The following is a 16,660-nucleotide window of genomic DNA, read 5'->3' on the forward strand; positions in this document are numbered from 1 at the left end:
ACTTGATATAATAGGACAAGGTTGGTGTGTAGACACAATGTTCTTTATTAAATGGACTACTGTAGTCAAAAAAAACACCCCAGATATACAGGCTTTTCAGCATACAAGCACTTTTTCAAGGCTAAAACTGAAGTAACAAATTTTTGAGTCAAATAAGTATTGAGAACAATTACTGTAAGTAGACATGTTATTTGGTTATGCTGTCCAAGAGAAAAGATAGATGATGCTTATGAGGTTGGAGATGGCTGATGTTAACAAGGGAAAATGATAAAATGGTTATTTCATAGATTAAAAGAGATAGCAAATCTAGCATTGATTCAACGGGAACATACATCTACAAACTTTACTGTACGCAAGGGATAAAACCCATCATGCTCGATGTGTGTGTTAAGCTAAATGTTCGTGACAGAGACTTGATGTGCTGTGCACAGCAAGTTGGATGCATTTGGGACATGTCAGACTTGCTGCACATGTGGGATGATCCAACATATTACAGTTGTAGTGGCTCATTCCTTTTCAACACCAAAATGTCGTGCTCCAGGGGATCTCCTGTTAGTAATACTGTAGTGGTTATAGAAATGCAGTAAGTCTGAGAAGGGGATATGGGAGTATTACAGGACCTGCAGACACAAAGCCTTACTAGACCTCTCAGTTCCCAACTACTGCTGAATGATAAATAAAGCAGACACCAATGATATCTTCTCCCAAAGCTTTCATGAAGCCTGGGAGAGCAGGCTTTGATCTCAATGAGGATGGGGCTGTGGAACCACAGAAACAAACAATTTCTGACCATGAGAAAACATAAGCAAGTAGGAATGTTGTAGTGATTGCAGTGTGACATGGGCAGGAAAGAAGAGAAATGTGGTAAATAAAGAAACCTATACTGGAGTTCAGGTTGATAGACATGGTTGTATTTTTATGTCAGAAAAGAAAAAACTTTCAGATGTCATTGTGTAAATTCCCAATGTGACACTGAGCTCTGTTTTCCTCTTAGTCCAGAGGAAACTCTGCTTCCAAATGCTCACTCTTACTTTAGAAATCACCTAAAACCATGTAGGAACTCATTATTTTGCAGAGTTAAAACATTTGTCTCGCTGGTGTCACAGACAGGTTTTGAGATGCATGGATGTGTATCAGTGAGTGAAGGAGCACACAACTCTTTGAAAGAAAAATGAGAGAATATGGGTATAGTTTGTAAGATATATCTTTGGCCAATTTCATCAGTTTAAATTGGTTGTGTTTTAAAGATTTAGGTGTTGATTTTGGAAGTATAAAATAACATCTTTGAGAGACCAAAAAAAAAAAAAAAAATATAGATATATACACATATATATATATATCCTTCAGAAACAGTAGTTTCTGTAAAGGGGGATAAATGTGTGTGTGAGTTGTTTATAAAATACCTAAATACTTAGGTGCACACACTAAATGTAATTGCATGTTTTTGTATGTGATTGTTTTCTAAAAATTTATTCTACACAATAATTTTAAGACTTTAAATTTAATGTCTCATTAAATGAGCTGGAGGGACAACTTCTGCCAGTGCTGTAGTTTCACACACACAATAAATTGGCATAATCATTTACACAGAGAACAAAAGAAGTAGTTTAGAAATTTATTTCAAATTGAAGTTTAAGTTTTGAAGCACGCAGAGACATTTGAAAGGTGAAATTCACAGATTTTTCATGCTTGCAGGTTTTATAGCCTCTGGTAATGCATGTCCGTACTCTGACATCACATGTATGTGAAAAAATTGATGTAATATTTAAATATATCTTTTGACAAATAAAGTATTTCCATCTTCAGAGGTGAGATTTAGCTTTAAAGGATGATCAGCAGGTTCCAGATGTGTTTTTCCATCACTGGGCTTTACTTCCTTAAGTATTGACGGGGGAAGGTTTTATTAAGGTCTTTGTGATGTGCTTGTTTATAATGAGTAGACATTAGTAGAGCACATCTAAGTGCATATCACTAACAGATGACTAAAGAGAGCATATGGCAGGGAAAGGAAATATATATTTGTCCAACTAGTGTGGCTTGTTAACACTCCCACACTCATAAACTCATGTGTTTACATGTACTTAGAATATTTTGCAAATCCCTTTTCTAATCAGCTAAAAATAAAAGCCAAATAATTTTTTTCCTATATTGGAGTGTCAGGCAAAGTTGATTTAGATATTTTTTTTGTTTTAAACAAAGCAGTTAAGCAGTACAGAAGATTTTTACAGTATTTGTTTTGATTCAGCATTACATCTTTACAGTATATATGTTATTTCATTTCTCAGTGTTAAAAGTTCTTGTTTTGTAAAATGTTTTTTTCTTCACCCACCTGCCTATCCAAGGTTGTACTACAAGCAATAATGTAGATCAGAATAGCCTAAGCAAAATTCTGATCTCAATCAAGTCACATGCTTTATTTCAACCATAAGACTTCCCTGAATTTCTATAGTATGAATCATAAAATCATAGTTACACCTACTAATAAAGAGTTTGTAAGCAAAGAGATCTCTGGACAGTTAACCCAGTCCAGCTCCCAGCAACATAAAGAAGGAGTCTTGTTATTAATTTAATTTAGAAGGTAAATGAAGAAATGATGGGGAAATCTGTCCAGCTCTTGGCATACAAAGGTTCTGATGTTCCTGTGATCAGGAGTATAGCATTCACCCACGTTTTTGTAACAGAGCACAGTATCACTGTCTTCTCTTGCTGTGACATACAAATGTGCCTGTCTATTCATATGGCATTAGTAGAAAGAAGATAAGAGTTTAAAGATTGATTAGGACTAACTTTTCAAAAGGAAGCATTTATAAAGGTAACTGCACAGAAGAGCTGCATTTACTTTTTATTTTCAGTAAATTCCTAGCAAATTTTTAATATATATTTACATCTGGAGCCAAGTATTGTCCTTCATAAAACAGTTTATTGTTGCAATTTAGCTTCATTAAAGTCATAATACTGCTTTAGGATATGATAGACTAGTGCTGTGGGATTGAATTATAAAGAGATTAATTTTAGCTACGGGAGATAATTGACCCTATAATTCCTATCACCCCTAATCCCAGTTCAAATGAACCAGTGTTAAAAGTGGCAATACTCACAATATAGACAAGGTCATGACAGTTAGAATTGTTTTTTACTACCAATTAGATTTTCCCACTTGATGCATTTGACTAATGTTGTCATAGAAAGGTATTTCAGGCATGGAAATACAGTTCCTTTAGAGGCACACAGGCACTGGAACTGATGGGTAGTTTGCTGTACATTTCCCAGTATAGAGAATCAGAATGAAATTGAGTGCTGACCCCTAAAACTTTACTTCATATGGGAATTCAGAACATGTTTTGATCCATGGTGCAATTAGGAACACGCTAAATAATTTGAATCTGGAAGCAAGTTCTGTTGAAATTCAGCAACGTTAATATATGATGGTCCTACCAGGTTTGGAACTGTCTCTTGGGCAATACTACATCTGAAGGGTATTTCAGATGAAGAATCAGAAAAAAAGTGAGGTACTGCCTGAATAGAGAGTTGTTCAAAAACAAATCATTTTGATATTTAGCTGCAAATGACATGAAGGTTTAGAAAAATACAAAGAAGATATATATATATATATAGATATAGATATAGATATATATGATATAGCTTAAAAATTCCCTGAAGTGTTTGTGCCAACTTCAAACATATTAGCATAAGGACTCTTACGAAAAAACAACAGAAAAATTATAGTTTTGCATAGCACATTCAGGATAAGATAAATTTTCACATTTTTACCAGTTATCCATCAGCATTTTTCCAAGCATTTACAGATTTGAGTTTTGCAGTAAGCTGAAACTGCGTGATAAAGAGACAGATAATGATAAAAAGGAGATGTATATGCAAGCCTAGCTCGAAGGAGCAAAATATACTATTACTGCCCCTCCTGTGAAGTTAATCCTATTTCTTTTAGCTATTTCTTCATTTGTTAATGAGGTTTTTTAAAAAATAAATAATTAAAGTGGATTTGAAATGCTGTTTTTGCATCTTTGCCTTTAGGAGCTTTTTTTAAATATTCATAGAATAGTTTTCCCTTGAAAGGTGCATTAAGTGTGAGTTTAGGCAATAGTTACTTTATACATGGGTGGTCAGAAACCTGTAACTGAAATGGCCATACACAGCAGCTAATCACTTTCCTCATTCAGATTCACCACACTGGCTAGGCTTGAAATGTGAAATAGTGGTGAGAGGAGATGTTTCAATGACTAGGTTAAAAAAAAGAAACAAATTTCAAGTCTTACATCACAGAGCTACTAGCATGAATTGGATTTGAATTTGGAAGCACTTTGTGATTTGCAGTCTTAAAAATGACAACTTTTCTTCTCTCTCAGTTTCTATTATCAATCTCAGATCAGAAGTGAGATGAGTATCAGTACACTTATTACCCATTTTTGTCACCTCCTCTTGTGACCCAGGGATCAACCAACTTCTCTGTTGACCTCTGGGTAGGGAGTCTGGGATGACAGAAAAAGGGGCCCTCATCTCCTGGAGGTGTTCTCTTAATGTTGATGTTGTACCACATTCTGAGGATGAAAATCTGTGGCAGCCGGCAACTGCCAGTTCTTGTGTCTCTCTTATCCATGAGTACAGGAGCTCAGTTTGCATTTTCATTTCAATTTGCTGTATTTATATTATTTTACTGGATAAAACAACCCCTTTATTTATACACCAAACTCCTGAAGGAGTGAAATTGGAAGTGGTAAATAATTCGTTTCCCAGAGTCTCAGTTTTCTATTTCAGGCAGCATTCTTAGAAGGGGGATGTAGTTCTTATGGATGCTATTGGATCTCACCATCTTCTGGTATTATCTTGTGTGTTTGGAAGAAAACCACCACCCCCAGAGCTGTCCATACCTGCCTAGTGCACTAGGCAAAGGCATTACATGTCTACCAACTCTTTAAATGTTTTACTGTGGATGCAGAAAGACTATCCTGCACCTGAGCTCAGAGATCACCTGTAGGCTCTTGCTTCTCAATTTGCCAACCACAAAGTAGAAATTTAAGGCAGTGAACAGTGTTTCCATGGTGTAGGTGACTATCAACTCAGTGAAATCCATTATGTTTCAAAACTGCTGGTCTTTCTTGTGTCATATTCAATTTCCAAATATTATAAAATAGTTAGTTTATTAATTTCCAGCTTCATTGTTTCAGTTTTATCCCACTCTCTTTTTTGTTGAATTTCTACTTCATTGTTGTTGTCTTCTTTCTTTGTGTAACAACCACCACAGCAAAAATCAACACCACAGCAGTTCTTAGGTTTTTATTTGATGAATGTGAAGCATTTGCCTCTTCTGTTCTTTTTGCCATGAGGACATATAGGGCATGTTGACAGCCAATATTAATAAGCTTAACAATGATAATGGCAGTTACTTAGTACAATTTTAGACAGTGTTAAGTGATCTGTAGGGAACAGTAAAGCTATCCTCTAAAAGAAACTGATGTCACAGTTGCACTCAGAAATCACTGGTATTTTTATTGTTTTGTTTTCCAGGTGATTCATATAACAGGCCGGTTACGTCTGCGAGTATCACTGTCACACGGACGGACGGTGCCCAGCCAAATCATGGGACTTGTTGTCGTTGCTCATGCTTTGCCACCTCCTACAATTAATGAAGTTAGGATTGACTGCCACATGTTTGTCACTCGTGTGAATATGGACCTCAATATCATTTACTGTGAAAATAGGTACGGCCTTTAGATCCTTTACTTCTTTGTTTTAGTTGCGTGTATTCTTTGTTCCGTGGGCTTGGCAAGAAGTTCTGAAATTTTTGGCTTTTGCAATGTCATCCTGGTGTTGTAGCAGAGCATTGAATTCATTCTCATCATTGCTACCTTCATTTTCATTACATTCTTAGAAGATAAAGGTAAATTTAAAACTGTAATTTTCAGGATGACTTCTGGAATAGGGGAAGATACACCAGGAAATATTCCTCTAAGCTTTCACTGCTTTTTACAATTTTTCATCGTCCCTCTCACAGGCAAGATTTGGGACTAGACAGACGTTGGTCTGACCTGTATGCTTGTCCTTATGCTCCTCCATCCTCCCCTCCACAAGTTTTTCTGTCTGAAGTTTTAAAGTTTTCCATTTTTGAACTAATTTGCAGATTACAGCTATCATGCTCAGTGTTTAATGGAACAGAAGCACAGATGGCCTAGATAGTAGGCTAGAGAGGTGGGATCTGTTGCAGTTAGAGGTGGGAAAACTGTAGAATAAAATTGGTTAAGGGCAAACTGGGAAAGACAGCAGTGAAATGGGAACAGGTGATGAAGAGTTGGTTGGGGGGGGCTCTGTTCTATGTGATAGTGACAAGTGATCTGGGAAGGTGAAAGAGAGGGTTTAAATTCAGCTCCTGCTCCCTGGGGGCTGGGTGCCTGTGGCACTGGGGGCTCAGCGTGGCAACCTGTGAGGGCAGGGCATGGCACTAGGGCCCATCCCACCATCCCAGAAGTGGCACCTGGGGGCACAGAGGCAACTCCTGGGGACAGGCAGTGGAGTGGGCTGGGGTTGGGTCAGGGGGGCCAATGGCCAGGCAGGGCTGTGGGGAGCTGGGCACTGACAGGGGCTGCCATGGGGGTCTGGGCTGTGGGTGGGCTGGGGGAAGATCTGGAGAGCAGAGGAGCTGATCAAGACCATTAAAACCTCAGAGTCCTGATTTTGAAAAAGCAAAATATAATCCAAGGAATAGGTATTCAGAATGAAAATATCTGAGAAGGAAATTACATGTAGTAAGTTTGAGTGCATTGATGGAAATCTGAGATATGGGGAAAAGGTTGGAAAGGAAGAAGGAAGGTAATGCAGCCAAAAGAAATTTTGTTAAGGGAACGTCATCAAAAAGTGGAAGAAACAAGGTGGCTACTGCAAGCTTTTCTTGTGACAGCAACAATGTCATATTAGAAATTGAGTGGATGCACTCTGATATGAGCAATCATAATTGTTCAGTTATAGTGGGATACCTGTGATCAGGATAGCACGTCGATATAAACTTTTATTAAAAAGGATAAACTCAACTGTTTTGTTGAATCAGGTTCTTAACTTAAAATAATCTTGGATTTCAATTATGAGGTTGTCCTTGCTGCCACACTGCTGCACCGCTGCAATACTTTTAAAAATAATATTACTTGACTGTTAGACAGAACACTTCATCTACACTTCCAAAGCCTTTTCTAAAAGTGACTGTATTATTCTCATTTTTAAGCTTGGAAAACTGCTTCATGGAAAGTGTTTTACACAAGGTCACAGAAAAAGTGGACAACGGTATTAAAGCTTGGGCTTTTTGCCTGAGACTCTAGCCAGTGAGTATCCAGATGCTGTATAATCTGGCAACTGGAAAAAGAGCCTTGGGGGTTAGGAATAGGATCTAGAACAAAACTTTTCCCTAAGTCTTTGATGTCACTGTGACCTACCTAGGTAGTAATGGAAAGCTGCTACCACTGCAGAGTTTTTCAAAGGCCTCTGTGAAGTGAGTTGCTGGTATCTATCCAGTTCCTAATGAACAAATTCCCTTTTAACAAAATCACCTGCACTTACTGCTGCCTTTATTGGCAACCTCCATAAAAAAAGCCAGGAATCAAATAGATGTGAAAAATGAACTGTTCCATCAGGTCAAGAATGATATGAACTTTTAGTCCAAATTAGGAAGATTTATGCTTTCTCTGCTGTGAGTGTGGCATTTTTATGAGCCCTAAATTGTATATGTGGGTTTTTTTAATTAAACATTTTTCTCAAACCTTCCCTTTATATTCATGTAGCAATAAAATTTTCAAATGCCTGAGAAAGACATCACTGAAAACTGTAAAATTCATCAGGTGAGGTGCACTGATTGGTAATTACATAGGAAGGGCTGACAAGACATGGTAAACTGTGGGAAGATAGCAAGAAACTGTTGAGTTTATTAATGATTTTCAATTTTTAAGCTGAAAGCAACATTATAAAGCAACTTTTCCTTGTTTGTGATGGATTTTATCTCATGCTAATACAGAACGCATATGGTGATACTTGAATGTATGCTACAATAATTCCACTTTAAGCCCCTGCGTCATTGTCAAAAAGCTGTTAAAAATATATTATAAAAGTAGTTTCAAATACTAGAAATACTATTGCCAGTGCTGGGAGGTGAATGTGGTCTCACTGATGCAGCAGGATTTCCATTCTAAAATGAAATAAGAATGACAGGACTTGGATTTTATAGGAGCTACAGTGCAGAATATGACTGTAAAAAGTGGAGAAATGAGTAAAAAAAAAAAAAAAATGCCAACGCAGAAGATGGGAAGGAATTAACAGAACAGCTGATTGAAGCTGTCAGATTAATTATCTGGGTGTTTGCCAAGGCTGTTCTCTGAGTCAGGGACGTTGGGATCTCTCTTCTGGGATTATAGAAAAGGAGATAAGTGTCCCACCCTGAATATATGAGCTTGACTCCTGGCACTTGCGGGCAGCTACAAAATTCTTTGCGGTGCCACAGTAAAGCAAGCACAACATTGATGAAAACAGAGAAAAATGGATCCATGCTGGGCAGGCTGTAAGCACTATTTATGGAGCAATGGAGAGTTACTGGCAGCTGCAGGGAGTATGGAGCAGAAGCCATGCCACTTAACTGAAATGAATGCTCACAGTGGACCACTGGATCAGCAGGGGTGAGATCAATAGTACTCCTACTTTTCCAAGTGGTTGCCTGCTTGAAACAGCAGTGAGCAGGAATGACATTACTCAAGTCTTTGGGTGCATCTTGTTACTTTCCTCAGAATGAAGAGATCTCCTTCATAATCCTGGATTCAGTGCACAAACTAGCCAGGCATTAGCTTTCCTCTGAGATAAAATCTGTTAGCTATTTCTAAAAATTAATATTTTTCTTTGAGAGTGTAAAATATGGATGTAAAATTTTGTTGCCTAAACATGGTATGTTAATCTGTGTCTATTTTGCAAATGTAGGATTTGTGTCATCTAAGATTCACCATCTAAGATAATGTGGGATTTCTTTATTAGTCAGTGGAGTGAGAAAAGCACCTGCAGAGGAAAAATCATCTCAGATGGTGATAAATAACTAAAAGCAAAATGAGAGACTGCTGCTAGAGTGCATGATCAGTCTGTGTGTTTTCAACTGTTAAGGACTGAAGACCATTTGGAAAGAGACAATTGCCAGTTTAACATGGACTGTAATACCACAACTGCTAATATGTGCCCAAAAAGAAATAAGCACATGGCAGAGGTTTGGCTTGTTGGCCATGAGAGTGGTTGTCAGTAGATCCTTCAGATATACAGAAGCAGTCTTGTGTAGCAAACCTCAAGCCTACAAATGTGCACAATTTCAGCAAAGACAGCAAAGAACTGCACCATATACCTACCTTTAAATTTCAATCATGCTAACAGTCCTGTAAGTCAGTGGAACCATTGATCTACTCAAACACAAGCCTATGCATATGTTTTACAGGACCACAGGATAGTGGCCTGCCTAGAGATTGCCCCTTTCTACTAGGCTGGCAGGTTGGATTTCCTCTCCCTGATCTTATCATACAATATACGACAATCATTGCAGATTATTTAAAACCCTAAAAAAAAGTATTCTATGTCTAGAAAACAGACTTAGTTTCAAACACTTACTTGAGCAGGACATTTTCCAATTTTCTTTTTAATTTCTATCATGTATTTAAGGAGGATGACACCTTGACTCCCCACAATATGAGTTTACACATACAGACACAGACACAAGTGCACAGACACACACACACACAAAGGTCTGCAGAATAGATTTTAAAGTTTCTGTGTGCAATAAACAACAAAGTCCCAGTTGAAAGGGCCCAGAGTGAAAGCTGAGCTCCCAAATGAATTAGACTAAAAAAGATAACACCCTGAGGCATCTGTGTGTCTCAGCATTTAAATTATATCCCTTGAAATATGAGTTTGGACTTGGTGCCAAGAAATGGCTGAAGAGCTTTTTCATGAATATACCCAATAGAAGACCAATCTGTTGAAATGAAATGTGTCTCTAATCATTTGGTATAAACATAACATGTTTCTACTTTATTATGTAACCTTGAATCATCTTAGTCTTTTAATGAGGATTTTGGATTGTCACTAATGCTTTACAATTTCATGGAATTATAGTGTCCTGGTGTTATGCTACATGGAGAATATGCACTAGAATTTAATTTTCCACTTAGTTAAATAGATAAAATAATTTCTAGGTTTCTTTTAAAAGATTTTTTTTCCTCTAAGGCCTTGTGTCATTTGTACAGACATTCCATTCAAATGATATAATGCTGAAAAAACTTTTTAGCAGATTTAACTTTCTGAGTCATTTGACAATTCTTTTGTTCTTTTCTTTCTCGAATTATAGGCTTTATGTTCTTTTTCCTTTTTAGGATTAGTGATTACATGGATCTGACCCCTGTAGATATTGTAGGAAAGAGATGTTACCACTTCATTCATGCTGAAGATGTGGAAGGCATTAGACATAGTCACTTAGACTGTAAGTACTTCCATTTTTGTCAAATTATCTGGTACAGCAGCTGATGGCTCCTAAACATTTATTTATGTTCCACAACTGGGATCTTCATCTTACGCCTGCTTTTTTTTTTTTTTTTTTTTTTTTTTGCCATAGGTTTTTGTAGAGGATGGTTTAAATGTAATTCTTTGTGTGATTTATTTTCAAGTCTTTTGATAGACATATTAGACCATTTATGTATGTGGAAATAAAGCATTATACTTGTATTACTTGAATTTCCAGCAGCTGTTAATTTACATGTGCTATGCATTATTTTAATCCTTAAAGAGGCATTGCTTACATGAGAAACTCCCTCCTTGGCACATAATAGGAACTCCTTCTCTTTGAGGATTTTGGGTATTTCTGAGTCATAACATGGAGGACAAAAAACTGCAGCATAATTGGGATTTCACCAGGTTTTTTCATAGAGAACTGAGCTACAGCCCTACTAGTACTTTAACCACCCCATCATGTGTTAATATCTAAATGGCCCCATCCTTACTGCATCTAAGTCCCTGTTATATGCACACTGGTAGTATCTGATTAGGATAAGGATAACAGAAGTACAAAAATGTTGCAAGAGACAAACTTTGCTAGAGAACATGTGCAGTCTCTGTGTATGGGGGAAGGGAGGTTCAGCATGATTCCTTGTAATTAAACTCTTTGTATTCCTCTTACTAAAAGCCATAGGGCCTAATTCTTTTCTTGTTGAGATCTGTTGACTTCAGTGATGGGGCTCCTGATATACCCTTGTGCAAAAAAAGACTTATGCCCATAATCTCTAATTTATCTGTGCCTGCAGTGAAGCCAGATAATTCTTTGGAAGTTTCAGTGACTGACTGCATTTATGATTGACTTTGGTGCTTTTCTTAATGCAGAAGACGATCTGCAAACTGCTTCTTAAATTCAGAGTCACAGATTTGAATAACTCTGCTCCCCCTGCATCATGTCCTGTTAACATTTCCTAATAAAAGGGCAGCAGCCCAAATGCAGCCACATTTAATTAGATTTTACAAAACCTGATGACTACACTAGAAGTCAGAAAAAAATGTTTCACCCCAAATTACCTTTCATGATCTGCAAGGGAAGATAGGAGGATAACTCTGACCAGAAAGCAGGAGAATAGGGACAGCTTCTATTACAACATATGGCAGCCAACAGCAGTATTAGGCTGTGTAAAGATTTCAGAAGTTTCTGAAATGTAAAATGTGTTTGGCATAAAATCAAGTTAGATATATTTCTGCAGAAAAAAGTAAAATCAACTATCCAAAGGGATAAACAAAATAATTTTGTGTCATTTAAATTTTAAGCATTTAATATCCAGGAGAATATATCAGTTGCTGAGAAATGAAGGAACAAATTCAGAAACTCAAATTCTTGGTGCTCTTGAAACTGGAAGTCAAAAATGACAAGTTGCACTTTCACTGCACTATCTGACCAAGGAAATAAAAGATATTTATGACTCAGATTTACCATATCACCTGGCATAGATGAACATCCCATTTGAAAAAGACCTTAATCTTCTGAGTGACCACTTCTCTCTCAAATAGGATATGTTTTATGAAACATTCATCTTCAGAAAAATTCAAGATCTATGCAGAGAGTATGAGTGCAGCGTGGTCCAGTATATAAGAACTGGACTAGGACTCAGGAGACCCTGAAGACAACAATGACTTCAAGAAAATCATTTCAACTTACTGTATTCCTGCTCTCACTCTATGTCCAGTTTAGCTGATTGGGTTGCAATCTTTACAAACATAGGGATTTCTCCTGCTATCAACATCCAGCATAGCAGGGCTCACAGATTTGGCTGTGTGGCTATAGCATAATTATTCTTGCTAAGCTTGTTGGGTTTTTTCAATAGACAGAGCTGGTTACATCTTTTATGTATATTTGTTTTCTTGCCTTATAGGAACAAGATGCTCATAGAATCATTTAGGTTGGAAGGAACTCTGGGATATCATCTAGTTCCACCTAATACTCTATACAGGATCAATACTAATTTGAATCAAATTTTTTAGCACTTTGTCTAGTTGATGTTGAAAAACTTCAGATTCTCCAGAACTTCTCTGAGTAACATTATCTTTGATATTCCAATTGTCTTAATAAGTGTCAGTTATCCTCACTGTGATTTTGGTGGAGTTTTTTCCCTCCTATCCAGTTGGAATTTCCCTGTTTTGATGGTGCATCTCATGGCTCCATCTTTGCAGTATCCTGCTTGCAGATATGCTGCTGGGTGGCCCTGAAGTCACCTCATCTTCAGACTAAACAAGCCTGGTTCCACAGCCTTTCCTCACAGGGCAAGTACACCAGCCCCTGGGTGTCTTGACAGACTTCTTCTGAGCTCACTGAAATTTATCAATGTATTTCCCTATGGAGGGAGCCTAAAATTAGATTCCAGATGCAATTTAAAGAGTGATGTGTGAAGAGGGATAACAACTTTCTGTGCTCTGCTGGCTGTACACTTTTTAGTACAGCCCTGCTGATTCGTGCTTAGCATGGTGTCCAGCAGGACCCCCAGGTCCCTTTTCACAAAGCAACAACCCAGCCAGACAGTTCCAAGCCTGTAACATAGCAGGGAATCCATCCATCCCAGATACAGGGCTTTGCATGTGTCTTTTCATTTTCAAACTCATGCTCTTTATTAAAGATCTTCAGGTTTAAATTAGTGTTGGGAATAACTGGGAAAGTACATAAGTTCTGCAGAAGCCAAAGTGGTTCATATCTTTGCCCAGAGAGATGTTCAACCTCTAGCATTTGACAATAAAAATTGTATAGAAACCAAGAGAAAAAAATTGTAGAACCCCAAAATACTTCATAGCAACTTGCCAATCCTATAAAATCAAATTCAAACCAAACCAGAAGGAGAAAATCCTCCTGGTTTAGTAAAACTGAAATTCATGAACTAGAAAACACTGGCTGTGGAAGGTGGAACCCAGCAGAACTGGTTCCCCAAAACAGAGAGCATGTATATTTGGCAGTACAACATAGGAAATAAATGCTTGAGATCAGAGTGAAGGAAAAAAAAAAAAAATAAGAAAAAAAAAGATAGTGGATAGAAAGCACCTAGTGAGAAAACAAAGAAGGACTTGAGAAACTAACAGACTGAAAAGGTTGTGTTTGATGGAGAATGCAACCAAAAATCTTGATTTATTTTTACAGGAGATAAAATAGCTTTTAATGATTAAAACAAGAAGAAATCCAAATTGCAATTGTAGATTTAAGCATAAGAGAAACATAAGTAAAACTGCTATTCTGCCTATTTACTGACAACATATCATAAGGAAAAAGTGAGACCACTGCATCCTGCCTTGTCATGCAAGATATTCAAAAACATCAAAGAGAAAAATAAGTAAAGAAGAAAACATTGCACAAAATCACACAGAAAAAAAATGAAGAGGGCTGTTGATGGCTTCAGATCATAGCAGCCCATTAGAAACTTAGAAAAGCAGGCCTTGTTAACTCTATCTCAGATAAAAGAGGACAAAAGCAGTTTCAGGAATGCGACCATAACAAGTACAATTGTGAAGAAAGTCTGCAAGTTATAGCAATAACAACAGGCTTTTGTAAAGGAACTATTGCCCTAATGAAAGGTCAGTTATGGTCACTGGAAAAGCTTTCATTGACTTCAATGGACATGGGGGGTTATGCCCTAAAAAAGTAATTTTTTGTGGACTAAAATTCTGAGCCCAGTGAATTTAATAGCAAAAATTCCATTAGGTTCAAAATTTCTATTAAGAGATTTATGTTAGTTATGCCTTGAATCCTTTTTGAATTAATAAAACAACATGCATACTCTGCCTGCATTTATAGCAACACCATAATACATGGCATCATAACAAGCTGTTGAAACATAATTTTTTTCCAAACAGAAAAAAAAAGTTTATGGCAATTGTTTCTCTTCTGTTTCATTGAAACTTCGAGTGATCATGCTTTTTCACAAATCTCTCAGCCAATTTTTTTGGTGTTACAATTCTACCTTATTAAGCTCTTTCATGTTTTAAAATGGTTCATGGTTTCCGGAGTTTGGGAATCTTCTTATGTGTTGAATAAATGGGTTGTTGAACCCATTGGTTCAACAATTGAGTTGTTTAACAAATTGCTGATAGAATCATTGCATAAATCAAGTCTCTCTCACAGAGCTCACAATTAAAATGTTCTCTAGTCTAACAGCCTGTACACATCCAGTATCATGACCCAGCTGTTGGCTGAGCTAACACACAGAAACTGGCTAAGCTGCAACAACTTTTGTTTCAATCCAAACCCTCAAAAATTACAGGTCTGGCTGTACCCTGGCACCGATACAATCTCTAATCCTGGTTCTGTAATAGAGCTCATCATAAGGTTATGTGCCATGAAAGAGTCGTAATTGAATGGTTTGTGTTTCATAGTTATGCATCTAGAACTAACGCCCTAGAAAGACCCCTCAGGGCCCAGTTCTACTTTACCACTTGTAAGGATGGGGAAGGTGACAGGATCCTCTCTATTTACTTACCACTGCATAAAAGCATTGCAGGACTGAAGTGTGTGTCAAGCATAGGGCAGTTCGAATGCTTTCACCAAGCCATGAGTCTCTGCGTGAGTAGAACTGCCCTTGTTCTTATGACATCAGTGACAAAATCCCTGATCTTAAAGCTAGCAGGAAGCATTTCATGTCAAATCAACACCAGGAACCAAGCAGATCAATAAAATTACTGTTATATCAGGTCTTAGCACTCTATAGAACACAGCAAGGGCAATTGCTGCTCTTGTGAGTACGATGCTGTGCATATGTGCTTCCCTTTTTTAGACACTGTTATCATTCAGATGTCTGTAACAGCCTTTTTAAGAAGTTCATTTCATGCTAAGAATGAGTAGATGTCATCTGCTGTAGGAGTATGCATCTTCTATTTAACTGTAAAAAATTAATGGTCTTCATTGAACACCAAGTACTTGATGTTACTGTTCAATGAAGGTCATTAAGAAAGCAGCAAGGAAGGATAAAAGTCAAGACCTCTGAAGGCAACCATGAGTATACTTTGGACAAATATATGATAACATGCCATCATTTCAAAATTAATGTATTGTTTGTAAGAACACTGTCACAAGTACATAGCAATTGGTATTGGCATATGATGTGTGCTTTTTCATTTTGGAATCCTAATTGAGGTCTGAATTCAGAAACCTGGCTCTGACAAAACAGATACTGTTGTCGTCAGCTATTGCTTAGAAAATATCATCCTCTTTCTTCAGGATTTGATTTACAGCTATAAGAAATACAATTCCTCAGGAACAGTGAGCCAGGGCAGTTCATTTCCCATAAAGCAAAGGTCTCTGATGAGTATGTTTGGTAGCTCTCCCTCTTATCTACGTTATCTGGTTTCCAGTGGTTAGAATAATCCAGTCTTTCTGAAAATAAACTATTCCACATTCACCTTTTTCATGGCTCCCCTATTTTTCAAGGAATATTACCCCCTCAGTCTGCTTTTAAATCAGTTATATATTCATGATTTCTTTTATGTATATTCAGTAGAAAAATATTGCTTAGTGGTTTAGCCTACCAGCTGTAGTTGAACTCACCCTTTTAACTTATGCACATCAGTTATAATTTTTTATTCTCTTAATAACCTCAAACACATGAAAAACAAATAGAATGAGTTGATAATTTCTAACAGTAAAATACTTAACATATTTTGCTATCATGCTGTGGAATAACTCTGCAATGTCAAGTAGCTCACAATTAGTAAAACTGTAGGGGGAAAAAAAGAAGTGTTTTGATCCTGAGGAATTTTTATCCTAATCAGATCGAAATTTCAATGCTCTTGTAGTGCTTAATATCTTCAATAACCAAAAAATTCAAACTGATTCCAATGTCAGGTTTTACATTCCAGGACTAAAATAAAATGCTAAAATATACAAATGAATCTCATGTTTGTACAAGTTTATTATCATCACTGGAAAGCAAGATTGATTCTAAATTAGCCTGATAGAATGTCAGGGGTTTAGCTATTTCTTAAACTAAGCCCAGCTGGCACCCTGATGACAGCCTAGTGTATGTTGTTTTCAAAGTATTGCAGAAGTGCTTGTCTGACTACCTGCACAATATTTCTCTGTGTCCATAGTATAGGCCTGCAGAGATTTCTGTGTTGGACACTGGCACACTTTAGT

At 37.1% G+C, this 16,660-nt stretch overlaps 1 protein-coding gene across 1 annotated transcript in view; it reads left to right on the forward strand.

The window, feature by feature from the left end:
- Positions 1–16,660, forward strand: part of NPAS3 (neuronal PAS domain protein 3) — a 589,216-nt gene that overhangs the window by 554,523 nt on the left and 18,033 nt on the right. Inside the window, exons 7-8 of the mRNA XM_041395897.1 lie at positions 5,524–5,717; positions 10,392–10,498. Of these exons, the coding sequence (XP_041251831.1) occupies positions 5,524–5,717; positions 10,392–10,498 (301 nt within the window). The remainder of the gene's footprint in view (positions 1–5,523; positions 5,718–10,391; positions 10,499–16,660) is intronic.

This window comes from Onychostruthus taczanowskii, unplaced genomic scaffold, assembly GCF_017590055.1.
Source record: "Onychostruthus taczanowskii isolate IOZ18803 unplaced genomic scaffold, ASM1759005v1 scaffold1, whole genome shotgun sequence".
Taxonomy (NCBI): domain Eukaryota; kingdom Metazoa; phylum Chordata; class Aves; order Passeriformes; family Passeridae; genus Onychostruthus; species Onychostruthus taczanowskii.